Consider the following 27,297-nt stretch of genomic DNA (forward strand, 5'->3'; position numbering starts at 1 on the left):
AGTGAACATTGGGTAGAGTTCCTATAGCTTCTGCCAACAAACTTCCCATGTAAAGGTAAGAATGGCAGCTAGCAATATATCATATTCCAGTCAAACTGGAGTCCGAGAGGTGTGTTAACTTTGCACACTTTTGAAACAATCCTTTGCTGGGTACACGTCACTGCAATGTGAAATCAATTTGTACCTAATTTTATATAGTTGGATGTGGAGATAGTATAGTACTGAACAGTTTGACTGTGCATATTACAATAACTATTCCACAGCTAGTTGAAGTGTTTGGTTATAATTTGTCTGTTGATTGTACTACAGCCTAGTACCAATGCTACCTAGATACTACCATTAGTACATAGGACTTCTTGAATCATCTGTTAGCAAGTTACAGAATATATTTTGTACAATTTCTACTGTTTTGAGAACCGAGATAGGAATTTTTTGATAAATTGATCCCATTATGAATGAAGCTATACAGCTATGTTAAGTTATGTAATTTAGTGTGCCTGTTGCACCAGATGTGTTAGTTCCTTTTTCACGCTTGTTATTCCTCTAATGTGGCAGCAAGTACTGGAATTCATATTGGTAGGGCACAATTTCTATCATCTTTCCTGTTGGAAGCTTTCTGTCTTCATATAGGCACTCCATTATTGCTCTTTTTAATACCCCATTTGGCGGTAATTGGCTATATATCCACTCTATCAATGATTCCATGTCATCTGCAAAATCTTGCATGTGCCATTGAAGGAGTTTGGGCACTAGGATCTTCCTCTTGCTTGTTACTCGTATAAATGCTTCCAAGTATTCCACTTTTGCTCTACTTAATTGATCTACCACATCTTCTGGAGTATAAATCCACATCTGCATATTGTAATTACTGATATGCTTAGCTTGAGGTTTACTGTAACACCAGGTGATAAGAGTGTATATGGTCAAGGAGATTATACTCACTGCTGGTGAAGACCAATTGCCTCGGCAAAGTGCAAAGGTGATGTTCGGTTCTGGATATCGCAGTCCATAAGCCCGGCGTAGTAACATTTCCTTCTCGTTTATGAGATCCTATACATTGAAATTGATGAGTTAGGTGAAGAGTCTGAAGATGCAGAGAATAGTGTAGGATTAATGAATGAAAAACTCCGCTTTGTTTGAATGATTCTATCCCCTGAATATTATTTGTTGACCAACTCCTCAGATGAATGCAATTATAAATGTCGACATACAATATCAATTAAGATTGTTTTTATATTCTGAGGAAATCTAAGATCGATTTAGTTTCTTTTTTCTTATCCTAGTTTGCAAAGATTTACTTTGTATAGGAGTTGGCCTAGGGGTTGGAGAAGAAGCAAATGTAGGTTTAGGAAAGCGCTCTGCATAGGTAATGTTGCATGCATAGATGTTCTTATGCATTTCTCTCTAGTTTCAATTATAAAATATCAAATCATTATACTAAAGGAGATGGAATGTAAGAAGATTCTTTGACTACTTACAAGTTTTGGATCACTTGGATGTCGAAGAAGGTAATGCTCAATTGCCAGAGCATTCAGCACTATTCCGCCAACATTTAGAGCTGCCTGGTACAAAAATACACATCAGTTCTTCCCTATCATACAGATTTAATTTTCTAAATATTGCTTTCCTATTCTAGCTTTGCTTTATGCTACTGACACATGTTTTCTTTGCCTGCAAAGGATGAAGAGCTGCAGCATGGATACCTACCTTGTTCAGAAGTGTCAACATTCCCTCCTGTGTATTTGGCAGCCCATATTGTAAGTAAGCCTGGTTCCAGAACACAAAAAAAGTGTCAGTACCAAAGTTTTGGTATCTAGTTGGATTCGGACTGGTTGAAGATTTCTTACAGTACATGCATTATAGAGGCATTATAGATGTTGATCCAGAAAGCTAGCTTTTGTTTGTTACTCAAGAATGACAGGTCCACGTAGCATAACTTCTGCAGCAGAACCCTGATATGGAGTCCTATAGCATGTCAGTTTTCCTTCTTACAGTAGATATTTGCTGAGGAATGTACTAGGTACCTCAATTTTCTGGTTGCAGGACATGAATCTGAAAGCCGAGCTGTCTTCAGTGAGTTTCTTGTGATTTGGATGAATTTCTTATAAGGGCCAAAACCAATTTCTGTGCCATCCTGTGAAACTCCGTCATCACTGGTGATAGATGATCTTGCTTTACAGCTGAATGTATTTTTGGGTGAAAAGCCTTTGGAGTTGATGCAGTTTAAATTATGCTTGGAAGCAGCAGAAGTTGATTCTTTTTCTGATGATGTCTGGTTTAGCTTTACAAATTTGTTTATCAAGCATTTGAGAAGTTCTTCAGAGAGTCTATTTGGTTCCTCATTGCTGGCTTCAGCATCTATGACGCGGTTTGGTTTATTTCTGATAATTCTCAGGTATCTCTTGGCAGTTTCTTCTGCTTTCATCCATGGTGCAATGAAAATTTAAGTGAATAAGATATGTTTCTTTATTTATTACAATTGCCATACGGAGTATTTGCTACATTTATTATTTAAAAGGAGTTTCTGAATTGTATAGATTGGAATCCTGATTTTTTTAAAAGCAGTTTTTACTAACCTTTCGCAAAAGAACTTTGCATGTCTGAGATAGAGCTCAAAGATAATCTTCCCTCATCTAAACTGCTTTTTCGCCTGTTATGACTTCTTATTACTGTAACCCATTTTGAATCTTTAAGCTCTCCTCCATTTTGCTGTTTGTATGGTAATTGCCACTCCAGGTACTTTTTCGGTTGCTCTAAGTCGTTATTTTTGATAAGTTTCTTCTCGTTGTACGTATTCTTTTTCAGCTTCTCAACTTTAGTTTCTAGCCAATTGATTTCTTTCTCTACCATTTCTAATTCCGCTAGAAGCACCTGTACCTGCACCAGAAGCGTAATTTAGACTGTGATTTTGGACATGTTTTGCAACCTTGGATTCCATTTGGTTATATCACTTATTATATGTTATAAGATGATTAAAGTACCTGTTACGAAATTTAGTGGTTACATTCAGAATTTCTCATGTGAATGTTAGTGTAGCAATCAGTTTGTCAAAACATTTTGTTTTCTTCACTGGAGTATATTATATTATGCACAAACTTAAATTTCTTCGTTAAATACACAAACTTCGTTACTGTTCTTGTTTTATGACCTGATAACCAGCTAACTGTGGCATGTCTGCAAGTTAACTAATTTCTGGTCTAACATCCAGGCAACTAGTACTACGAGAAAGCGAAAGCCAATTACCTCTAGGGTTAGCCTTGAAGAAAGGCAAGAACAGGAAAGAAGAGATCCCTTTAATGCATTCTGCAGCACGCTGTTTATCTGCAGCTCCCCAGTTAGTCTCTCTTGCAGCTCCTCAACCTATAGGACATAAATTCAGGTAATTAATCAAAGTTTTCAACATTTATAAGAATTTTGGTAGCCACGGTCTATCATCGAGATTAAAGCTCTGATAATTTTTGTTGTAGCTGTATAAGCTGGAGATTCTGAAATATTTAAAAGATATATTACCTCCTCCTCGAGAGCAATCTTTCTGCGTTGCTTTTCACTTGACGGCATTAAGAAGTCTTCGAATTTCATTGTTCGTTCTAGTAAGGAATATCACAATTCACACGTACATACGAGCATACTGGTTGGTGCCCATAATGTTAGTCGAGTTATAAAAGGATGGATGAAGAGACAGAAATAAAGGCAGCAATACAAAAAGGTAGGAAAGGAATGAATAACAAGAAGCAGGTTGAGTTGAGTTGCGGTGGAGAGGTTAGTGATCAGGTGATGGTGGAGAAAGTATAACTTATCAAATTAAGGTTTTTAAGATAATAACTTAAAGGAAATAAATCACATGAAATCATTTGTGTTCATTTATTTTTATGCCTATTTGAAGGGAGGTGAAGGACGTGAAGCGCATGACATTGTTTTTTTTATCTTTCCCAAAAAAAAAAAAAAACCTACGTATTACAGGTTTATACTCAGAATCCATAGAAACAGGTGGCACAATAGATAAAGAGATTGTCAGGATTTTGGTGCTTTGAATTTGACAAGATTATTTTATGTTTTTAATTAAATTTAACTAGTTTATGACCTTGGCTTTAGTGATATTTTAATCAAGATCTGCAAAGGGGTTAAAACTTCAACATCAACAATGATATGTCTATAGTGCTGACTATATTAACTGAATGTAACACATTATACCACGTACCAATTACTAATTCCAGCAGGAGAGGATAAACGACTTTTTAAACCCTTTGCAAGTCTTGGGTGCGACAGGTCTTACATCAGATGGGGGATAGACACATAACAAGTCACACCTTTGAGAGTTCGAATAATATAATAAGTCATCTTTGTGTAATGTTTTGCAAGGAAAATTTGAAAGTCTAGAATAGTAAAAACTAAACCTTTGGAAACAAACGCATAAAAAGGAATTGTCAACCACACTTAGGACTAAAATCCATAACTGTATCCATTTTGAAGTAATTTCTTCCGTTTTGTGGTAGTGATGCTTCAACTACCAGGTTATGCTGTTAGCCTGTTGTAGCTGATGAATCAACATCTAACCATTCTTTTTCCCTTAAACTCTAGCATTTGCCTTCAACAAGTATTGTTTATTTTAGTTGTTGAATTGTTGTGATAATTATTATTTTTAAATAACTGTTATGCCTTTTGCTTTTTGGTCAACGAATTTGGAACAAGACTAACTTAGTGGATACAAGTATAATTATATTATAAAGTCAATCACTTGTAGGAGTTGAACTTAATAATACTATATTGCTTAGGTCCGCTAGCCCCAATTTGAAATGAGTAGTTGATCAAAATTCATGGAGTTGCAAATGACAAGATTCTCATGCTCAATATTATAGTTGACAAATATTGAATTGAATTTGAATATCTCAATCCAAATTTGAATCATACTAGCTAAATGATTTGAAATTGACTCGATCTGAAATTTAGAGGTTACTTAATTGGTTAGAAATAACTCGGTAAGAGTTTATTATATGTCAGCCGGCCACATGCAAAAAGTTGATGTGAGTTTTGATTTTCATTAGTGGTAACTCGGTAAGAGTTTATTATATGTCAGCCGGCCACATGCAAAAAGTTGATGTGAGTTTTGATTTTCATTAGTGGTAACTCGGTAAGAGTTTATTGTATGTCAGCCGGCTACATGCAGAAAGTTGACTCGATACAAAATTCAAACTATACCTAAACTTGAATGATCAAGTTGAAATGAACCTTTGCCGAAACTGAACTCAAACTATACCTAAAATTGAATGATCGAGTTGAAATAGACCTTGGCGAAATATAGTATGACTCATGCCATATAGATGAAATTGAGTTGAACCCGGATACTTACTCTACTATTCCTCTAAAAATGAAACTTAAATAAAAAATAAAAATTTAAAATAAACTATATCGCCGTTTGTAAAGCACGTGCTTAACTTGCTATTTGGAGAAAGATTAATAATAAATTCGCCGTCTGTGGGGATCGAACCCACGACCACGTGGTTAAAAGCCACGCGCTCTACCACTGAGCTAAGAAGGCTTAGTGTTATTTTAGTTCAAGTTTAATTTATATCTTAATTCTTATACTTGTATATCTTACATTGCAAAATTAAAATAACGCCGTCTGTGGGGATCGAACCCACGACCACGTGGTTAAAAGCCACGCGCTCTACCACTGAGCTAAGAAGGCTTAGTGGTAACACAATATATAAATTGTATTTTTATATCAAATTTAATTCTATTTGATAATAACTAATTTCACTTAGAGTACCCCAAGTTTTCATATTTCCTGCTTTATAGTTTAGACAATGAATACTCCTATAAATTAATGTTTTACTTCAAACACTAGGGACTCTCTAATTCATCTTCGGTGCCATTGCTGTTACAATTAACTTCTCGTAAAGATTTTAAAAAAATTAAAAAAAAAAAGTGGCTAAAGAATTAAAATGACCCAAATTTCTTCTAATTTATTTTCGCTTTTCTTTTTATGGCGTTTGAATCATCAATACAAAATAGTACTTCGTATATATACATTTTTTTTTTACTTCCTTGAAATATATATAGGAGACTACTAAACGATCAATACAACATTGTAGAGGAAAATGCAAAAAGATGTGAATAATTTACTGTGTTGTATGATTAATAATAATATATTGAAAAATAAACAATCAAATTTCTCAATAATAAATTAATACAAAATATATACGAAGTATAAGTATGTCACAAATTCACAATAACTAATACTCCGTACTGGAGTTGGTAGGGAACTCACCTTATGACTTTGAGGTCACGAGTTTGAGCCCCGCCAACCACATACATTTGTTTGGGAGTACTGGGATATCGGTTCAATAGGATCCCTTCTTCCTTAGCTTTTTTTAAAAGTAAAATCTATACGATCAACGCAATTTAGATGAAAAGTGCAATTGGATCCCTAAATTACATTTTGTTGAAATTTGAATTTTTTTTTGCTGAATAAAGATATCAATTGAATAGATTCTAAGATTTGAACTAAATTACAAAATTAGTTGTCCCAAGTCTTCTGTGATCAACTCAAAGCACCAGAAAACTCTAAGGTGAAAACTTCCAAAGCGATTCAACTACAAAGTACAAATATTTACAATAATTGATATTTGATTTTAGTCCAATTCAATAATGATTGATTATTAAGGAAGTTATTCATCAGAGTCATCACCGTAGCTATTCTTCCATCCTCCTAACTCTTCATCATCGTCGTAATCTGATGCCTGCAAAATACAAACGAACACCCAGTTTAGATATACCGATTGATCATGATTATAATCTATACAAAAAGGTTAAGTGCTACATATTTATATGCCAAAATGGTATAACGATTGATCATGCATTTCTACAATCCTAATTTACTATTCTAGTTTCTTATCCACAACACTTATTAATACGGAATGAGTATTACTCAAGTATTTTAGATATCTTTAGATCGAATTACTTCATCATACTAAAGAATTGAGCTTAGATTAGGTACTAAAACTTAGTTTTGGAAGTCATTAGGTATGTTATGAGCATGTACATTTCAACTATTCAAGCAAAATCATGCAAACTACAAGAATATTTTTTTCAACACTTGAGAAAAAAGAGAGAAATTGTACCTTGGTGAATTTAGCACCAACTTTGATCTCACCACAGTACTTTTCATTACTTCCAGTCACTCTGAACTTTGTCGGATTCATTTCATAAGAGCCATTCTCCACTCCTAAAGCTAGAAGATCTTCCACATGAATCCTGTTATAAAACACCAATTATTCTATTAGCCAACCACCTAATCAATCACAACTCCAAACTTAATATACATGCCTTTGGATATATTCATTCTGCTGTGCATCACGCATAAAATCGTGTATCTATAATAGATTTCTTTTAGCATACAAATTGATCATTGAACAACCTCAATCTAGACTTACTTGTCACATTACCGGAGCAAACAACAAGACTATTACTTCCAGACTAGTCAACGCCAAAGCCAATTGTTGAACTAATAATGATCTAAATTCAAGGCTTTCTAAAGTGATAAATTGATTCATTACCCAAAAGATAGAAGACAATTTTCACCAATAAGTAAAAAGAACATACTTAGTTTCACCAATGTAATCATCAGAAGAGAAGGTGTCGTGGTCCATGATCTTTAGATTGATGTGGTAGTCACTTCCTGAGCCAGGGTACTCTGCCCTGAATGTCAATTTTTGGTGCCATTCTGGATTACCACCTTGTCCTGCAATGGACAATATGTACAATGTCAAATAAGTTTCAATTTCCGTTATGTCTTAATCCTAACCAAGCTCGTAACAAAAGGGATTAATCAAATTTTAATCTTACATCTTGAGATGCATATGAAACTGCTAGTTATCTTACCATTCACGACTAACTACTTAAACTACTGATGCATACGAAATTTACTTTTGTGATTTGAGTTCTTAATCAAGTGGAAGAACATAAAGAATGTAATGCAAGTATATAACAGATACACACCTCTTGCAACTTTGGTCTTTCGCTCTTGGCCTTTGTACTTAACCACGACATAGGGATCAATTTTATCTGCTAACAAATAATAAGAATAAAACCGTTTAGAACTTTGAAAGTTTGAAGTGCTTAGAAATATACTTGTAATTAAGAAAGAACAAATCAACTCGAAACCATCAAAAGTCCCAGGTATACTTCAACGTCGTGGCATCGTGATTCAACTAATAACTTAATAAGTCATCTAATTATCAAAGGACAATTAAGCTTGACTCAAAATTTCTTCTGCGGTGATTTAGCTATCATACAGACAAAAATCCAATTCCAATGGCACACGAGAGACTCGAAATATATATATAATTTGTCCTTCTCACCAAACTGATACAATAAATTACTACACCATATGTATAGGTTATTTACTTGATATCTAGATTATCTACTCCCTTCGTTCTTAAATAAATTAAATCTAAGTTACTTCGTATGTAAATACATTAAACACATGGCATAAACTCAGTGTTGACTCGACTTGTTACAATTTGAAACTGATTGGAGTCAAAGTATGAAACAACTCTTGCATGCATAGCTGCCAATCCGCCATAAATTACTGGTGTACATGATATCCAGGATTATTAAAGCATAAAACGACAATTTTGGTTCAAAAACCAACTTTTTTTGAATTTGAAATTTGAATAACATTATTGTTCATGGGGCGTTAGAAATAATACTTCTTCCGCTTTTTTATTAGCCTACTTTAGGGTGTATGAATTAGGAAATTACTCCAGGAATTTAACAGAGCAACTACTGTAATTGTCATAATGTAATCAGCACTATTGGTTTATAGAGAGTTGTGAGTTGTAACACCCATAAAAAGTAATGATGTAAACGAGATTCAATCAATACGTGCAACTATACTCGATATCAAAACCAATCTTTAAAACATTACCAACTATCTTTGTTATTTTGTTGAAGTTCTACCCAAATTCCTCCAACGCTCTTCCAAATTGATGATAATTTCTCTTGTAATTAATTTAAAAATACTCAAATTTCCACGACGAATTCAACCAAATCTCAAGCATGCATGAACTTATACAAAAAGTGAAATAATGGTGTAAAATCAGCAAAACTAAAGCGAAATAAATCATAAAAATAAATAATTAAGAAACAAGGAAGAAAAACTAGACATACTTAGAAAATCAACGTTGGGAAGACCAGAAGCTGCAACCACCAAAACCTCAAGCAATCCTCCTGTCATTTCTTCCAAATTTTCTTTTTTCCCGACAATTTCTTTTTCTCTGTTTTTTTTTTTTTTTTTTTTTTTAAGTAAATAATTTTCTGATGAATCTAATTAAAAAGTTATAATTTTTGTGCAAGAAGGTTAAATGAAAAAATTAAGGCCGTTTGAAAATTGATGAAGTTTATTTGTGGAGGGTAAGTCCTTATATAAGGTGGAATAAAGCTGGAGTCGTTACTCGTTTTTGTGATAAGTTGACGGAGAAAATGAAGTTTTACAGAATAGGTCAGGTCAAACTTTGATACATTAGGCTATTTCACTATTTTTTATTTAATTTTTTTTGGAGGGAATTTCATAATAAATTAAGGGAAACTTGTGTTATTTAACTATTTTTTAGGGGTTAGTGTAATTAAACTTAGTACACCACTTTTGATTACTCTTATATCTTACATTGATGTGCTAGTAGTATTTATACCTAGGATTCTAGAAAGATACTATGTATCCAATAAGTATGTCTAGAATTTCTCATATCCGTTGTTTGCCTTGTCTATAAAAAAAAGGGTAGTCTTCGAGGACTAAGTATTGTTACAACTTACAAGTTACAGGTTAGATAATATGTCAACTAATTTTAGATGGATGACATATTTATAAATTTACATACTCCATACTACCTCTACTCTTAAAAATTTTGACTAATTTATTATTCAAGCAATCAAAATACAATAAGGAAAAAGATATATACAGCCGTAAGGGCTTAATATAAGAAGCTAAAAGTAAGAAGAATACACAATAAATAAATATTTATTACACTGATTTACTCGTGAATTGTCAGATAAATTCTCAAATTAATACTGAAAAGGGAAATATATTAAATGCTTAAGGGCTGCATATAGCATTACCCATAAAATAATTTCAACCATAAACAAAGTGTTGTAAATAAAGGGGTAGTCTAGTACAAATAGTATAATAATATTTAAGTAAGATCGAAAAGATGATCTCACAAACAATGAACAATATCGGTGTGTCGTGATGCAAATCACTGACTTGAAAATGAAATTCCGGCGCAATCAAGGTGCTCAATTATATTCGCCGGCTTGTTCCCTAAGGTTAGCACAACACTTCCACACAAAGGCACTTTTGGGTGGAAGGTTGGAGTCAAGTAACTTATGCCCAATAAAGAATGTGTTTAAGCTTTGTGTTTGATGTATTTTTCAAGTGTATAAAACATAAAAAAAAGGCTTCTTCTATTTATAGAGAAACATAGAAGAAGAATCCCAACAAACATCAAGTGAGGTAAATAATCAGAATAATGGTGGTATTTAATCATCTTAAACATCCTCTTAAGAAGGGGGTTATAAGAGTTACACAAGAGTATAACGGTGGTGATTAATCACCTTAAACTTCCACTTAAAATGGGGGGTTATGAGAATTACTCAAGAAATTAAGAGTGGGAAGTAACGCCTTGAATTCCCTTTTTTTATTCCAACACAAATCATATTTTATGATTTGTATAATAATAAAAAAAAGTTACTCCCTCCGTCCTTATTTACATGTCTACTTCCCATTTTACACGAGAATTAAGGAACTTAAAAGCCATGATTGAGAAGTAAAAAAAAATGTGGGGTTAGAGAGAGATAGAGAGAAAGAAAATATAGTTGGTAATTATTGAAGATATGGAGAGAGAAAATGTTGGAAAATGATGTCAAAAGTACAAAAAAAAAATGATAGACAACTCATCATAAAGAGGGAAAATTGTCAAAAAGTACATTTTTAAAATAGAAATAGACATGTAATTTTGAAACCCAAAAAAAAAATAGGCATGTAAATAAGGAATGGAGGGAGTACTATTTTCTTACACATAAAATCTAATTATGTTCGTCACACCTCACACTATAAATTCTTTAAATTTGAACTTTTTTAAATTTTTTTACAATTACTTACTTATATTTGAAGATAACATACACACTGCAAACTACTCTATATGTCAAAAATACAAAAGTCAAACTTTCAAAGACAGAAGAAATAAGAAATATGTTTTGTCATTACGTATAAATAACGTTGTGTGTAGCATTTTATAGGGCTGAAAAACCTTGATGGTAGATTATATCCTACTTGAGGATGTTTTCTCGAAGATTTGGTAAACTTCAATGTCCTAGAATGCGAGAAAGTCAAGTCATACGAAAATTCTCATGATGTTATAAAATAAGGGAAAGGGAGGATATTAGAGAGAGATGTGGATGGTAAATCCTTTTTGTTGTCATTTGATTAGCCCATAATATATATATATATATATATATATATATATATATATATATATATATATATAATATGTAACCTTCATGAAAAATTAAGATTCCATTTAAGTGGGGGTTACAATAGAGGTAATGACATATGGGGGTTACAATGGGTGGTATAATACTAGGGGGTTACAAGCAATAATGAGCATCCACATTGAATATATTTTGTAACACATGACATATTCTGATAATTAATTAATTAATTGAGTTTTTTTTTTTTTTTTTTTTTTTTTTTTTTTTTATACTTCGTCTAAAAATAAAAACTATGGTGGCTTTGTGTCAAACCAGCTATACTTTGACCGCTAACAACTTCTTGTCCAATGATCATTGAATAAAATTCAACGAACTTTGTGGCAACTACAACGTTTGCATAATTGCGGAAAAAAATGATTTAAGCAGCACAAGTAAATAATATTTTTATCATTTTATGTGAATGTATTGTTTTTTTTGGTAGGAACAATTTTAATTACTCCTTTTTTTGGCATCTAAGAGTAATACGTAGTAACTTGATGTTTCAGCAGATATAAAATTGGAAGATGATTGACTAGCACAAGTTAGTCAATGTTCTTTCACTTTATTTTGGAAGATTGGGAATATCTAATTAGTATATTTGCAAGGAATTATAGTTTTTTTGCTTACGATTTCTTCAATTTTGGAGTTTGCTCCATGTCGGACACCTATGTTGAAAATAATTATGGGGATGAAGAATTAGGGACGTTTTTACACTATCCTTAAAGCAATTTTAACCCCCACTATGCTTTCAGGATTTTCCCTAAGTTCGAGATCAATTAAAACAATGTAATTGAACTTCCTAAGAGGCTAAGAATACTTTAAGAACAATAGAATAGATAAGAAAGAAGAAGATAAAGTAAAAAAAAAAAATATTTAGAGCCATTAAAATATATAATGAACAGCTTTTTTAATCAAAGAGTCACTATTTCCAAATAATAACTAATTAAGATGGTCTGAATTTTAATGAATAGTCACTATTATCCTAATCAATTTAACCGTAGGAAAGTAACCGCTTACACTCACCCGATCAAGCCAAGCCCGCCCAATCGGGCAAATAAACGAACACATCTTTTAACTAGGCTCGCGTCCGATTGGGCAAAGCCCGCCTGATCGGACCATCTATACTTCAAAAAATAAGTTTGCTCTCATGCTCGACCGGGCTAACTTAGCCCTATCGGACGAGCAAATATTATATTTCTAAGTATATGTTCGCGCCCGACCAGGCAAAGCCCGTCTGATCAGGCCCGTGGTCATAAACCATGACACACGTTAAAAGTTTTGTTATGCTCCAAATATTAAACTTATAGACTAGGTTCAAGCTAAACTTTTTTATTTAACCAATATAGGAGCTTCTTCCCAAGATCAAGTTAAATAGAATAGAGTAACTTATAAACTAGCTTCAAGCTAAACTTTTCTATTTAACCAATGTGGGAGTTTCTCCCCAACATCAGGTTAAATTGAATAGAGTAAGCTAACATCCTCTATTCCACCAATGTTGAACTTGTTTCAATAAAAAGTTAAATAGAATTGAAGAAGCTAACTTCTTCTATTCTATCAATGTGGGACTTCCATCCAATATTTAGCTATATAGACTAACCTATTTAACCAACTTCTATTCTACCAATATGGGACTAATTTCTCATCATTCACAAAACCTATTATGAAGACTACTCTAACACTTTTTACATTTTCCAAATAAACAAATTTTCGCCTCTTCAATAGTAATATATGAAACGAATGCCATTATGCAAATTTTATTTTCGTTGTAATCTCATCTATTTTAATCACTTGGTGATAGTAATATGAAGTATGTAAATGTTGATTATAGAATCAATTGGATCTTGTAGTAAATGGATTTACATGCATAACCAAATGGTTATCTATTACTCAGGCTTCATTTGGTTGCATATGAGAATTAAATGCCTATAAAAAGTTACAATACATGGAAATTTTTATTGCCTAGAAAATACTAAAATTGTGTATAGAAAATCGTATTTCCCATTAATTAGTTTCCTATGTTTTGTCTAGTTAACTTATGTTATACCTATGTATTATTATAACTTGAACTACTTTCCCAAAATTTTGAGGACAATAATGTAATTTTACCCAAAATACATGTAAGAAGTTCGAGTGACCAAGGTAGGGTGTGTGAAATTAATTCACATGTTTTGTAGGAATCCAAATTCCTTAGGAATTTCCACTTTCTACATTTTTGCTAACCAAACAACTAATCTTAAACACAATTCCTATGAATTTGTATTTCCCCCATTATTGAAGTATGGAAATGGGCCTTGTTTTTTTGTACTTATAATACAGAGTAGCATTGTTGATCCTCATTTTCTTTTGAGGTTGTAAACAAGTTCATATTGAATACGAATGCACATTAATTTAGCAATTCATTGTTGCAAACTAGCAATACACATGAATTCCTCCTTACTCTCTCTGTCCCTATTTTTTTGCTCCATTTGATTTTTTACGGTCTCCAAGACGTGTCTTAGAGTGCACATATCTTCATTTTCATTTTCACTTTATTTGGGCTTGCCCCTCGGGCTCACCAGAAAAAAAATATATATCTTCATTTTTATACACGTTAAAATTATAAAAACATAATATTAATAAAATATGCAATGAGCCGAATCTAACAAGATCACTCATGACTATATTATCTCTTATAAATTAACGGTAAATTACGGTCAAAGTATACAAAATTTGACCCAAAAAATAATAATGGTACAAAAATAAAGAGAAAGAGGGAGTATTATTTGAATAAATTAATTGTTGCAATTCTTGGGAATATTCTATTTTATCCAAAAATAATAAAGGCTCTCTAATAGTCTAATAATTCGACGAAGGGTTCCAAAAGTAATTTTTAACCAATCAGATAACATAAAATATATAATCCATACTGATAACAAAAACATCCATGACAGAAGCATTGGCAAAGACACAAGGTACGAAGTACTAGATTAAGATCCGAAAGTCTGAACAAGTCAGCATAATCACATACTATAAGATCCTGGTTCACATGACATTTAAACTAACAGAACAAGCAGTTTATAAACTGTTTCTGCAGATTATAGCCCAAGCTGGCTCAAACTAGAATCACATGATCCCACTGCTCATCTACTAGGGGCTGGTGACGCATCCGCAGATCGAGATCTTGAGCCAGATGGTGATCTTGAAACACGCCTTGGAGAATCTCCCCGGCCTCGTTCTTCCTCAGCTTCGTATTTAGCTTTCCTGGAATGGAGGCACCGATAACTCAGTATAAATGCTGTGAAACCTTTAACAGATGGCAGTGTATCACACTAGTCCTAATCAATAAAAACTCAAAAAATGAACAAAAGAAACAAGACTTCTTGACATACCCAATAGCAGTTTCATTACGATCTTCATGATCAGGTGAAAATGATCTACGGGCATCTCCACCACGTGGTGAATCCCTAGGAGATCTCGAGCGATCAACAGGCCTTCTACTAGGAGAGGCTGAGTTCTCCTCACGTCTTCTAGGAGAGGGGAATAGGACCTGAAAAAAAACATATTAGCTTTAAAATGCACCCTCATGCACATGCATATTAGAAACTTGTAGATTTAAACAGCATTTAAAATGTACCTTGAGTGATGACCTCCTTTAGAGCCAGAACCAGAGCGAAAGCGAGGCGAGCGTGAGCGGGAAACTGATCGTGAACGAGAACGTCCTGACAACAACATAGATATACCCTAATCAAACATTGATCGTAAATGATAAAGAAAAATAACTTTTTTAAAAAGTTTACAGAATACAATGTCAGGAGACACCTACAAAGTAACAGCTCAATTATTATGCCTAAATAAGAGGCTATTGTACATTCTCACATCACTATATAAGCGACGGTTCTAATTCATCATCTTTCACAAAAGATCAAATAGTTTAGCAGAATCTATGGGTTGCCATCAAAAACCAGTTCCAAACAGAAGAAAATTGTATGCAGCATAACTAATAGAGCTATTTACTCATAGAGACTAAATAGATCTATATCAAATAATTAAGGCAATTTAACGAATGAACAGAATATGAGCGTTCAACATGGCCACAAATATGGACTAACTGCAGATTAATAAATAATAGATATGTGTATCAACACTATAGTATGATAAACCATACGCACAAGTGCACAACACTGCAATAATATTAAATCTCCAGACCACCGAGGCCACGATTAATGACAATCATAAACATAAACAAGACCTAAGGCAAAAAATAAGCTTCCTTTGATTACATCAATGACAAAAAAATAAGCTTAATTACTTACTGTAACCAGGTGATCTTCGTCCACCATATCGTGGACCACCACTTCTGCACAAGATACCAAAAATAAAAACAATCATCAAATAATATCTCACTACTTCCCAGGCTTCCATCAAGCATTCAATCACAAATAGACTTGAGGTCAAAACAGATATGCATGCCTACCTCTGCCTGGTTTTCCGGCGCATGTCCTCAGGCCTTTTTCTCGACTCTGAAGCAACAACTACGCTTATCTCTCGTCCAGCAAAAATCTGCCCATTCATGTGATATTGAGCCTCTGAAGCATCATAAGAGTCCACAAACTGCACAAAAGCAAAGCCACGGGGTTCCCTGTATGGCAATTCATAAACAGAGTTCAGAAAAACACTCAATGCATAACAAATGAAGACCGAAATGTGCAAACAAACAGTGAATGATGCAAGACCATAATGTCAATACATATACCTCTTTCTTGATTTACCAAAGCTCGTCCTTAACAAGAAGCCCAAACCAGCCTTACACAAAATGCAATACAGAGTCCACTACTATGGTACTGACCTTTCCATTTGCACTCAAAAAATGTGAATGGCAACTTCAAAAGGATGGGACTTGAAATTCCTCAAATTCGCGTATTTAAATGAATCACGTGCAAATAAATGAAACTCTTCAACCCTGGATGAAACTAAAAACTTTGCCATCTTGTCTTCATTTCATCAAGAATCAATCATCTTTCTTCAACTCAAGCTTCTATTGATAATCATCACATACTTTATCTTCATATAGGTAGATTCTTCTTTATAACATTACTTCTAAAATCTTGGCAGGCAAAATGTTAAGCAATCATATACAGTAGATCTTGATCAAAAGTGGGGCTTGGGCTTGTTTAACTTCAAACCAATATACCCCCTGACAAACCAGTTCAGAAAACATCTTATTGACAATCAAAGAGATATGTTTGACAAAATTTGAAGAATATCACTTTGCATACGCACTATCCAAAGTAATTTCGCAAGCATCCACATATTGGCATATTGCCACTACCCTCCATCCCAAAAAATGTAGTCCGCTTTCATTAGTTCCAGGTTATTGAACAAACAAAGGTTATGCTATTCCCATATTAGGGTTTAGGGATAGTGACTGACAGGGCCAAGGATGGGTGGAGAATTGGAGATGCACAGCACAAATAATAATAAAACTAATATAATGTATTAATTATTAATGTAAAAAGATGGTTGATCGACGAAGAATTAGAAAATGACATGTCAAGACCTACAATTCTTATATACTTGTATTGGAAATTTAAAGCACACAGCGAAAGAAAGCAATAAACATCTCACCCTGTATAATAATCCTTTGGGATATAGACATCACGGACAAGCCCAAACCTTTCAAAAGGAACTCGAAGTTCTTCAGGTCTACAATAACATGACTTTTGGTTATTATTTGCAGTGTTAAAAAATTTATTTCCGAAAAATAAAATTAATAAGAAAACAAGCACAAAACAGTGTAGTGTAAAACAGGTGAAAAATATCATATGTGGTTACCTGCAGTCTAATGGAATGTTACGAACCAACAAGCTTCCATGATTTGGCTCCTTGCGTCTTCCATAACCACCATGTCCTCTTCTTGGAGGACTATAACCCCGTCTTGGGGGGCTATATCCACCTCTCGGAGGGCTTCTTCCTCGACTACTATAACCCCTTTTCGGGGGACTGTAATAACCAGGGCTGTACCTCCTCATGATGTGGGCTACAAAACAAAAAAAAATCATTTACTTTTGAAAAAGCGAGAACTACATCGATAGCAGACAATAAACAAAGTGCTTTAAATACCTAAAAAAACAAAACAACAAAAATAGGGACAACACTTCTAGACAGAACCTTATATATACACACCAAGGGTACAATTCATAAGTGGTAGAAACCAAATCACACAATCAAAACGAGTTCCCAGGCTCATACAATAACTTAACTTCGATAGTAGCACAATACCCCTTCAAATAAAGGGCATAACAAACGTGGAGAAATATTGGAAATAGCTATACAATAAACAAAACAAAGCAATTTTCTACAACATATTCAATTCAAAGGGAAGCTGGTAAATTAAACAAATGAATCGCAGGTGAAGTTACAATCTTATATAATGTATAATAAATAAAAAACATCACCTATTTCATACAACAATCAAGTACGGAAATCCTTTAACCACCTTCACTTCTAATCGTTTGACAATCTATTCATCAACCCTAATTTCTAAATTATATTCGAAAAAAACAACAAAATCCACAGATAAACAATCTCAAAAGCACAAAATCTACCCAATCTAGGTAAATTAATTCACCAAAGAAAAACAAAAACATGAAACTTGCCGAGAATCAAAATTAATATAACAACAAAACCAAAAAAAAAAAACGCAGATTAGGGTTTCATCGCCGACGAATTAAAAAAATAAAATAACAAATTAAATTCATAAAATTGAAAGAAAAAAGAAGATGGATTAAAAATTAGAAGATTACCAGAAATTGGATTGAAACAGAAAGTTGGATGAAGAGGAGAGAGAAAGAAAAAAGAGAGAAAATTGAAACACGAGCTCCCAAAAGAGAGAGAAAACCCTTGGAACTCAAAGCTAAGCCTGGTACTTTCCTTTTTAAATGACGATGCCTAAACTTATGTACGGAAACCGTGGGTCGGTTCAGGTATTTTCTTTCCTTTTTTTTTTTCTTGTGGACCGAAAACACCTAAACTTCATATAGTATTTAATTTTTGCATTATTCACGTACATAGTTTGGACCAATGTTCGAGCTACGTAATTTATTACGTACTCCGTATATAAGATCAAATGAGACTAAGAGATAGCTCAAGCGGTTAGAGCTCCCTTCCGATTCCAGGAGATCTTATGATCGTTTTTCATCACCTGCCCTCCACCAAAAAAAAAATATATATAAGATCAAATCTATCTAATTATATACTTGTTAGAATTATTTCAATGTATAGTTACCGAATATCAACTTTGTATAATTTACATTAATTGTTAATTAAAGATATTACTCTGTATTGGTCAACCTTTCGTGTTGCAAAAGTGTCGATCACAGAGATTAACTCTTTAAATCATTGTACTCTGAAATTTCATTATGCTATGAAATAATAAAAACAATTACTACAACAATAGGTTGAAAAAAAAAAGAAAAGAAGAAAGCAGCTATGAATTCCACAAGGTTCTCTTTAAGCTATGCAATTCGAGTTGATATTACAAAACTGTACGCATCTTCAAAAATCCCGGCGTTTGTTGAGAATCATAACCCATAATTATAAGCAGTAGGCTGTTGTAACTAGGCAGCAACGAGGAATAGTTTCTTGTCAATAACTCAACATTATCATCTAAAATCTTGACCTCAGTCCCCTTTCTCTTTCACCAAAGATGTAAGTTGAAATGCACGAAGTTATGTCTGGCACCAGGTTATGCAAGTTTCCTTCATATCCTCATTATAGCAAAAGTGACGCAGAATCTGATGGATGCCATCAACTAGCAAGGGCGACTTCTTGAGACTGTTGCATCTCAGCGCCAGCAGCATCAGCATCTTTAACCAAAGGTGTCTTCTGAAACTCATTTCTCAGTTGTCCACAAGCTGCACTTGCATCGAGTCCCCTTGTTTGACGTACACTTGTGGTTATCTTGCGAGATTCCAGAGCAGCAGAAAAGGCAATCACCTGTAGTAGTTATAAAACATATTTGCATTCCAGTCAATATTGATGTTCGAGTGACAACGAAAAATCTTGCTGCCTTACAGTCCTATGATCTTCTCCCCAACCCTTCCTACGAGTCCGGACCCTCAAAGTCATGAAAATCTGATCTTGGAGATGGGTCAATTGGGCAAAATCATCCAAACTAAGAGGAATTTCTTCTCAAACTGATCCCTATATAATCAGGATTCAGGAAACCCCGGAATGCCCCTATATATGTCAAGAATGTCCCTAAGATTATATATTCAATTCCCATCTCTGAGATAGATCTATTATACCTTCCCTCCCTCACCCCATCAGCCATTAGGAATTCATTAATTTTGCTAATTTCTAAGTTAGTCCAATCTAATGGCCAGCTAGTGCTAAAATTGAGCTAGGGATTTCCAAGAGACTTAGAAGCAAGAATTCAACATCACAAAAGAAAGCAAACATACCGCCTTTCTGTAGGGCCTCTTATACTCAGAGCCCTCAATTGGATTGAAAGGTATCAGGTTCACATGATGACCACGTCCCCATTGATGTAGTAGCTCGGCAAGCTCTTTTGCATGCTCTACTGAGTCATTTACTCCAGCTGAAACAGACATTGGCCAGTGAACTTTTTGCACTACACCCAAACTCTAATGGCACAATTAAAGAGCATAGTACCTAAAAGAGTGTACTCAAAAGACACTCTTCGATTAGTTTCAAGGAAGTAATCCCTGCAATCTTGCATCAATGCTTCCAGGGGGTAAGCTTTAGCACTTGGGACGATCGTTTCTCTAAGCTTCTGATTCGGTGCATGTAAGCTGAAGCACAAGTTACAGAGTAAAGCTGCTTAATAAGCAATTAAAACCATCACCACTAGGAATATCTAGATATGCCAAAACCTAAGCAATCAGAATTATTGGGGAAAAAACAACTCAATATCAAACACATTCTAGAAATGTGATATATAGTGTAGTACAACATAAGAGGTAAAAGCAATAATAGAACAGTTTGCAAAGCAGTTACAAAAGAATACAAACAAATATTATTGTGGGATGGAAAAGATTGAAAAGGGTTTTACTCTCTCCATCCAAAAAAAGTATAGTCACTGGTCCAATTTCCTCCATATTCATTACTAAAGAGAACAGCTTTTTCTGGATATCTCCAACCCCAAGAAATAATTGTACTACTATTCAGTAATCAATACAAAAGACAGACAAGGGGAAGGAAATCACACATGCCTCTGAACAACTAGAAGTGGAAGATGACAAATTGAAAGTTCAAAAGACGAAAGTCTTAATACCCCAACACTCTAACATGGCAAGCTACCAATAGGTACATCTGTAGCTGGAATTGGGAGAATACTTGGTGTTTGGTAGCACCGAGCAGTTTACCAAGAGGTGCATAGCAAACGAAGTATAGGTACATGACTTAATTTTTCACATATAGATCCAAAAAATGCTACTTCATTCCTTTTTTAAGTCCCAAGTAAGCCATGCTAAAATAAAGGTCATTTGGGTGGTTGGAACCTATTGGTAGGCTTGTTATGGTTCTAAACCAACAAATATGACCCAAGGGATCACCATATGCATTCACTTCAATTTTAGAAAAATTGGTCCGAAAGTGTGAATTGCCTTTAGTTTTGTACAATTTTTTACTTTTGTCGGACCCGGAAACAAAAAAGGTCTAGGTGCTTCCCATGGATCCCACAACATCTCGAGAGGCCATTTGGGTAGTTGTAATAATCCATTTTGCCTTTAAACTGTAATTTAGCCGTTTATGTACACGTCTCCCTTAATTAACTCTAGGCCACCACAAGTAGGGCTGGCAAAAACTGACCCGACCCGAAAACCCAACCCGAACCTGACCTGAAAATAGCGGGTTAGGGTTGAGATTTTCGACACGAAAACTTAAATGGGTTGACACGAACCCGACTCGAAATTAAATGGGTTAGGTTAAGGTTGAAAATTCCAACCCGAAAATGACCCACTTAACCCAAATTTCCGAATATTTAAAAAAAAAAAAATAACCTTAACTATAAAAATACCAACCAGTCGCACAACACACAAAAAATATGGGTCCTAATGTAAATCGACCCAAGCCTAAATATAGCTCCTTATATAAAATCTAAAACCTTAAAATCATCTCAATGCTCACACCTCTCACTCTCTAAGCCGTTTCTTAGCAAAACTCCAGCATACTTTCAGACTTTCTCTCTCATATTGTAAACTGCAGTTTATTTATCTAGTTTAATTTTTCTCTCAATTTTCTCTCTCATAATTCAAAGTCTAAAAATCTAAAATCATATGTGAATTCAATTCACCATTGATCGTTCAATTTCTAGTTGGGTTTTCGGTCTCTAAAATTCTAAAAAATCTAAAATCATACAAATTTGTTGATTTGGGTTTTCGGTCTCAAGCCGGGGTTTTTCCTTTTCGGTTGATCTGAGTTCAATTCACCATCATTCAATTTCAAGTTTTCAACCGTTCAAGCTGATTTTTCGGTTGGTCTGAGTTCTACTTGTACATCTTCTCAAGCTGAACTTCAAGCCTCAAGCTCAACTACATGGGTTTTCGGTCGATCTGATTCTACATCTCCAAAACTTTCACCGTCATCTTCAATTTTTCCTCTCCTTCAAAGACAATTTTCTGTTTTAATTTTGTGTTGGTTTTTTTTTTAAATTTTTTAATTTCAGTTTTTCTATTCGATTGTGTTTTTTTGGTTAATAATCATAATACACCTAAATTTTTTGTTGTTAATTTCTGCATGTTGGTAGTTGTTGCCGATTTGTTGTTAATTACTGCATATTGATTGTTTTCGGTCAAATCAACCCAATTTAAAAAAAACAACCCAATTTAAAAATTAAAAAAAAAAAAAAATCAGTTCAAATCAGGTCGTTTTCGGGTTGACCCGAACCTGAAAATATCAGGTTTAGGTTGGGGTTTTCAACCCAAAAACTTAAATGGATCAGGTTCAGGTTGGAGGTTGAAACCCGAAAACCCGAACACGAACCCGACCTGATCCGATCCGTTTGCCACCCCTAACCACAAGCCTTAATATGCCCGACTAGTGGTCATATATAGTTCCAAACATCATTATATGATCCCAGGATTTATCCCCATATCATCCTAAAAAAAATCGACACTGGATCTAAAACCTTCAAAAATGGTCTAATTGTGTATTGTATTGCCTTGAATTTTGGACAATTTTACTTATCCAGACCGAAAAGGAAAGGGGTTGGGGGTGCTTCCCATGGACCCCACAACGCCCCGGGAAGCCATCTATCTGTCTACAGCAAAAACCTCCTGCACTGTTTGATGTTCTTTCCACCTTCCCAAGTCCCAACAATGAACGAGGGAATATACTAATAAATTTACATCAAATGAAGATACGAAAGCTCATTTCATCATGATGCATCACTGGTTTAATGTTGCTACGATGCTATCTATCAAGCCTCCCAATGCAAAATCAGATTGGTCAAAAGGCCTATTAGACAACATATGCAACGTTTACTTAAGATACTGGTGGTGACATATTTCAGGCTAGCTTCTCTATACTGCTCGGGGTCTACAATATCTATCAGAAGGACATATAACACCCATCAAACAATGACCTAGAAAATATAATATGAAGGGCCAAAAGACTATAAAGCAGAACTGTGAGACCTTTCCAAGGAATAACTAAGAAGTCTCCTGGATCAAATAATTACAGCATTGACAGACTAGCCTTAGTGAAGACCAGAAGTCAGATCCAGGAGAATTATTAAGATATCCAATATACAAGTCCTATAATGAACCACAATGAAGTCTTTGGGCCACCTAAACACTGTCCAGGACGTTTGGAAATTCATATCACTATAACGAGATCATATTAGGTGGTTATTGTTGTTGATAATTGATACTAGCATCACAAAACAGCTTAACCAAACTAAGGGAAACGCATGAAGAAAGTGGTACTGCTTCCAGTACACATAAGACCACTAAGCACAAGGTAGATAAACAAGTAAGCCACAGATCTGCGCAGCTTATTAGACCAAAATAATTACACATAGTTCCAAAGAGAATACTAGTAGAAACTCTCAGAGTGATGCACCTGACAGCTAATGTGGATTGAAGCTTGTATGTAGCCAGTCTCTTCATTGTGTTAGGAACCCCTACAGTTGATATCGTGATCATTCTTTGCCCAATTTGAATGTCCTGAAATAAGAGATGGCCACTTTAAATGAGCATAAAAGAAAAAACTAGCATACCAAGCCAATTGAGTCAAAGAGAATATATATAACAACAATAACAACAAAGCCTTAGTCCCAAAATGATTAGGGGTCGACTGACATGGATCGACATAAAGAGAATATATAACATGCCAAAAAACAAAAAAAAAAACAAAAGACACATGTTTATCATCTGTGTCAAAAGTAGGGCAATTGTTCCCATTGAGCTCGCATCTTAGTAAAAAAAACATGGCGAAAGACTATTAAATTTAAGCAGTTTCATCAATGTTCCCTTCTTTTTCTTCTGACATAGGAGAAATGGACAAAGAATTCCAGATTGTCGATTTGGACAGAGATCCTAATGTTCTTGCTTTTCAAAACTTAAAATGCAACTAGGTTAAGTTACTGAAGTAAATTGATGAACCTCAGCAGTGAATCAGTGACGCCACAACAACAACAAAAAAAAAGAAAAAAAGCCACAAACCATGATCAGCAAGACATGGCTGGCCAAGTTCAGGTCATCTACTAACACCCAGATTCAGTCTCTGGAGATACACACACTCTCTTGCAGTTTAACAGCTTAGAGAGCTGGGTAATTTAGGCCCATGCTAATGTATTGAAAAAAAAAAGTGCTTACAATCTACAGATGATAGACACTACCTTATTCAGACATCGGTGGGCTTCAACAACAGATTTCAAGTTCATCATTGGCTCCCCCATGCCCATGAAAACAACATTTGTGACGCGATGCTTAAATATATCTTCTATAGCCAAGACCTGAAAAAAAAATTATAAAAATTTTAATGCCATATTAAACACAAGAAAAATAAATACAGCTCATTCATTTTAAAAATTTAAATTCAGCATAAATTTTCTCGATTTCAGGTAGTACAAAGTAAAATGTAAAATACAGAATTGGGAAGCAGAAAATGGGGGAAAAAAAAGTACAAACAGACTATATAAGAAGCTCTTGGCCTCTTGCAGCATTTAAGTTCTTAAGCATAACTCATGATATGGCAATAGATGAGGAAATGAAATCCTTGACAGGAACTATGTAATTACTTCTTGATATAAGTTGTTGCCCTTTGAACTCAGTTCAATCAATTGAAATTTGATGCTACATAATATGTATGGCTCCATGCTTTTGGACTAATAACAAGTAAGACCTTGCAATAGACAGAATAGAGACTAAACAAACCTGTTCAACAATTTCATGCCTCTGAAGGTTTCTCGAGAAACCACCCTTCCCAGTAGCACAAAACGAGCATCGTAATGGGCAACCAACCTACTCCAAAAACATGAAGATCAGATGGACAAACAAAAGTAATCGACTTTAAATGAACAAAAAAGATATTGCTTATTGCGGTTAAGGCAGAGGGTTATTCCGAAATTAAGGCCTGTTTCAGAAAATGACCTGTGATGAAACGCAAGCAGTAAGCCTTACTGAACCGTTCTCGTCTGTCACTGGTATTCCTACTGTTTCAACCAACCTGTCATCCACCAGCTTTAGCAGTAACTGCAGGGATAATACAAAGATTCTTTGAGGCCAAATAAAAGAACAAACATTCATAGCCTCATCATTTTACCAAAAGCATACACCAGTAATAAGAATTAAGTCAGAGTAAGTTCTATCACACTTGAAGATGATCACAAAAGCAGAAAGTTTTTCAGATTGATAAATTGTTCTTCAGTCTACATTACTATCACCCTTTTAAAGTAAATCAACAAAAGAGAACATTGCAATAATATGGAGTATATTAAAAGTTTAAAACATGTACAACAGCTTTCAATCTACAAATTCACGTAAAGCTTTTTCAAAACCTATAGCAACATATATTTTACAAAAAGGGGCAATATTTACACTCTAAGGCCCTGTTCTTTAGAGCTGCTCTGCTCGCTAAAATCTGCTCTGATGAAATCTACTCTGCTGAAATCTGCTCTGCCTGCCCTGCCCTGTTGTGACCTGCTCTGCTCTGCAATGTGTGGAAGCCCTGCCTGCTCAGCTGAAATCTGCTCTGCTGTGCTAATCCCTGCTCTGTTCTGCTCTGCCAGGCTCAAAAGAACAGGGCCTAAATAGAAATCCCTATCCCAAACAACACTAGTAAAATTATAATGATGTCTTCATTCTTACCCCCCTAGCCTTTTAGGAGTAAGAAATTTCCAATTCCCATCAATCCATGCTTTTCGATTGGGAATTCTGACTTCGCAACGTACGCAAAATACATCAATTCAAAATTAAATCCGACACCAAAGAGCAATCCAACAGAGTTACACAAAACAATACAAGACCAAGAAACACTTAAATTTCAGCAATGAAACCAAATGGGGTTTAAAGGGTTTGAACCTTAATAGTGCCATCAGTAGAAGTGACCATATGATGCACCGGCAAACGGCCCACCTTCCATCCTGCCTCTTGCAGCTCATTCCTCAATGCCTGTGGCACTTTCCCCGCAATTAAACAAACCCCTTAATTAGTAACTAATTAATACATCCAATTTATTTTAAAAAAAATGCAATATGTTACTCCTGTATCCTCACCATAGAAAACAATCAAATTAAACACTTCTAATCAGAAATATTAAGGGCTTACACTGAACAAATTCATCAATTTCTTTGATCTTCCTCTTATATATTAAATGATGAAGCTGCTTCCCTCTATAACCTTGCTGAATTCCCACAAAATTCCATCAATTAAACATCAAAAATCATGAAAAAATCAAATAAAATTCATGGGTATAAACAAGATTTATTTCATTTTAAAAAAAAATTACCTGGCCAAAATCAAGGGCAAGTTGTTGAAGTTCAAGCTCAGACATGCCGAGAAGAACCCGGGGGTCAGAAAGTGACGCACGGGCAGTCGGTGCTTTTGAAAGGTTAGACGGCGTCGTATTTATACTAGTTGCAGTAGTAGTTGCAATAGTAGGAGGAGAAGGAGAAGCTGCAGCAACAGCCGTAAATGAACGAGAGGAGATTGTGAGGGCAAAAGCACGTGAGTGGATTGAGGCACGTGCAATTGGGATAGACCATACTTGCTGTAGTAGCGCCATTGTTGGTTGCTTTGTTTTGGAGAAGAAGAAGATGCAAGAAAAACCCAAAACCTCAGTTTGTGTTTTTCTGTGTATGTTTTGTGAATGGATGATAAGAGTAACAAGTAGAGTAGCAATTTGTATTGCACCAAGTTGGCGACTAGTAGCGGAATGAGGTTAAAGTGAAACTTTTTTTGGCTACCTAGGGAGAGCCCCTGAAAGGAGTGTTAATCGGATCGGATCGGATCGGTTTATGTCGTACTTGGACTATGTATTGAAAATAGGGACCAAAGACTAGAGTGAAGGGATTGTGTGCTTTAAGAACTTTTAATCTTCTAATGTCCTTGTTATTGTAGGTACTAAATGATAATTTTTTCCGAGTCAAGAGGAAAGGAAATGTTATTGGTCATCACCTGACTAGATTAGTGTCATTCACATTAGAGCGGTGGTCATTGTATTGAGTCATTACCTTGCAAAGTATTTGCTTATGGATCTTTTGTCTCCTGTAAATGCACTCGTCTTTCCCCTTGCAACAAAAAAATTTACATGAATATTAAGGGTAAA

General features: G+C 34.7%; 4 protein-coding genes and 2 non-coding genes across 7 annotated transcripts; all 6 read right to left on the reverse strand.

Annotated features, from left to right (window-relative positions):
- LOC110715324 lies at positions 1-4,089 on the reverse strand. The gene is made up of 9 exons (XM_021893891.1): positions 3,511-4,089; positions 3,244-3,360; positions 2,577-2,877; positions 2,025-2,415; positions 1,853-1,952; positions 1,708-1,767; positions 1,479-1,562; positions 943-1,050; positions 1-852 (listed from the first exon to the last, which is right to left on the reverse strand). The coding sequence occupies exons 1-9, from the start codon at positions 3,577-3,579 to the stop codon at positions 544-546; spliced, it is 1,539 nt and encodes a 512-aa protein (XP_021749583.1). The 5' UTR covers positions 3,580-4,089; the 3' UTR covers positions 1-543.
- Positions 4,090-5,464: 1,375 nt separating this feature from the next.
- Positions 5,465-5,536, reverse strand: TRNAK-UUU. Its single transcript has one exon. It is a non-coding gene; the product is annotated as a tRNA-Lys (tRNA).
- A 78-nt stretch (positions 5,537-5,614) lies between these two features.
- On the reverse strand, positions 5,615-5,686 carry TRNAK-UUU. Its single transcript has one exon. It is a non-coding gene; the product is annotated as a tRNA-Lys (tRNA).
- Positions 5,687-6,454: 768 nt separating this feature from the next.
- Positions 6,455-9,695, reverse strand: LOC110715309 (elicitor-responsive protein 1-like). Of its 2 annotated transcripts, none has more exons than XM_021893878.1 (5): positions 9,172-9,695; positions 7,999-8,064; positions 7,603-7,741; positions 7,122-7,254; positions 6,455-6,740 (listed from the first exon to the last, which is right to left on the reverse strand). In XM_021893878.1, the coding sequence occupies exons 1-5, from the start codon at positions 9,236-9,238 to the stop codon at positions 6,669-6,671; spliced, it is 477 nt and encodes a 158-aa protein (XP_021749570.1). In that variant the 5' UTR covers positions 9,239-9,695; the 3' UTR covers positions 6,455-6,668. The 2 variants fall into 2 exon arrangements, with proteins under 2 accessions (XP_021749570.1, XP_021749568.1); XM_021893876.1 differs by having other exon boundaries at positions 7,999-8,067; positions 9,172-9,694.
- Positions 9,696-14,380: 4,685 nt separating this feature from the next.
- On the reverse strand, positions 14,381-18,451 carry LOC110715301 (serine/arginine-rich SC35-like splicing factor SCL30). Its single transcript, XM_021893870.1, is given in 9 exon segments — positions 14,381-14,766; positions 14,895-15,039; positions 15,042-15,052; positions 15,140-15,224; positions 15,819-15,862; positions 15,980-16,144; positions 17,131-17,208; positions 17,338-17,542; positions 18,309-18,451. Coding segments are annotated over 8 exon segments (846 nt in total). The 5' UTR covers positions 17,535-17,542; positions 18,309-18,451; the 3' UTR covers positions 14,381-14,645.
- A 443-nt stretch (positions 18,452-18,894) lies between these two features.
- Positions 18,895-26,868, reverse strand: LOC110715300 (probable dual-specificity RNA methyltransferase RlmN). Its single transcript, XM_021893869.1, has 10 exons — positions 26,479-26,868; positions 26,298-26,373; positions 26,052-26,149; positions 25,122-25,223; positions 24,906-24,992; positions 24,368-24,484; positions 23,590-23,693; positions 20,179-20,318; positions 19,968-20,104; positions 18,895-19,500 (listed from the first exon to the last, which is right to left on the reverse strand). Exons 1-10 carry the CDS (start codon positions 26,752-26,754, stop codon positions 19,312-19,314), a joined length of 1,326 nt encoding a protein of 441 aa, XP_021749561.1. The 5' UTR covers positions 26,755-26,868; the 3' UTR covers positions 18,895-19,311.
- Between the last annotated feature and the right edge of the window lie 429 nt (positions 26,869-27,297).

This window comes from Chenopodium quinoa, unplaced genomic scaffold (genome assembly GCF_001683475.1).
Source record: "Chenopodium quinoa cultivar QQ74 unplaced genomic scaffold, ASM168347v1, whole genome shotgun sequence".
NCBI lineage: Eukaryota > Viridiplantae > Streptophyta > Magnoliopsida > Caryophyllales > Amaranthaceae > Chenopodium > Chenopodium quinoa.

Excerpts from the sequence above, each read along its gene's own strand:
- LOC110715300 (XM_021893869.1), bottom strand. The coding sequence starts at position 26,754 with ATGGCGCTACTACAGCAAGTATGGTCTATCCCAATTGCACGTGCCTCA. Across the intron at positions 24,993-25,121 it reads CTGCTTGCGTTTCATCACAG|GTTGGTTGCCCATTACGATG; the intron begins GTCATTTTCTGA and ends TTTTTGGAGTAG. Across the intron at positions 20,319-23,589 it reads CAATCCACATTAGCTGTCAG|CTTACATGCACCGAATCAGA; the intron begins GTGCATCACTCT and ends CTTGTGCTTCAG.
- LOC110715324 (XM_021893891.1), bottom strand. The coding sequence starts at position 3,579 with ATGAAATTCGAAGACTTCTTAATGCCGTCAAGTGAAAAGCAACGCAGA. Across the intron at positions 1,953-2,024 it reads CCTGCAACCAGAAAATTGAG|GGTTCTGCTGCAGAAGTTAT; the intron begins GTACCTAGTACA and ends ACTCCATATCAG. Across the intron at positions 1,563-1,707 it reads TGTTGACACTTCTGAACAAG|GCAGCTCTAAATGTTGGCGG; the intron begins GTAGGTATCCAT and ends TTTTTGTACCAG.
- LOC110715309 (XM_021893876.1), bottom strand. The coding sequence starts at position 9,238 with ATGACAGGAGGATTGCTTGAGGTTTTGGTGGTTGCAGCTTCTGGTCTT. Across the intron at positions 7,255-7,602 it reads GATTACATTGGTGAAACTAA|GATTCATGTGGAAGATCTTC; the intron begins GTATGTTCTTTT and ends GTTTTATAACAG. Across the intron at positions 6,741-7,121 it reads TTGGTGCTAAATTCACCAAG|GCATCAGATTACGACGATGA; the intron begins GTACAATTTCTC and ends TGTATTTTGCAG.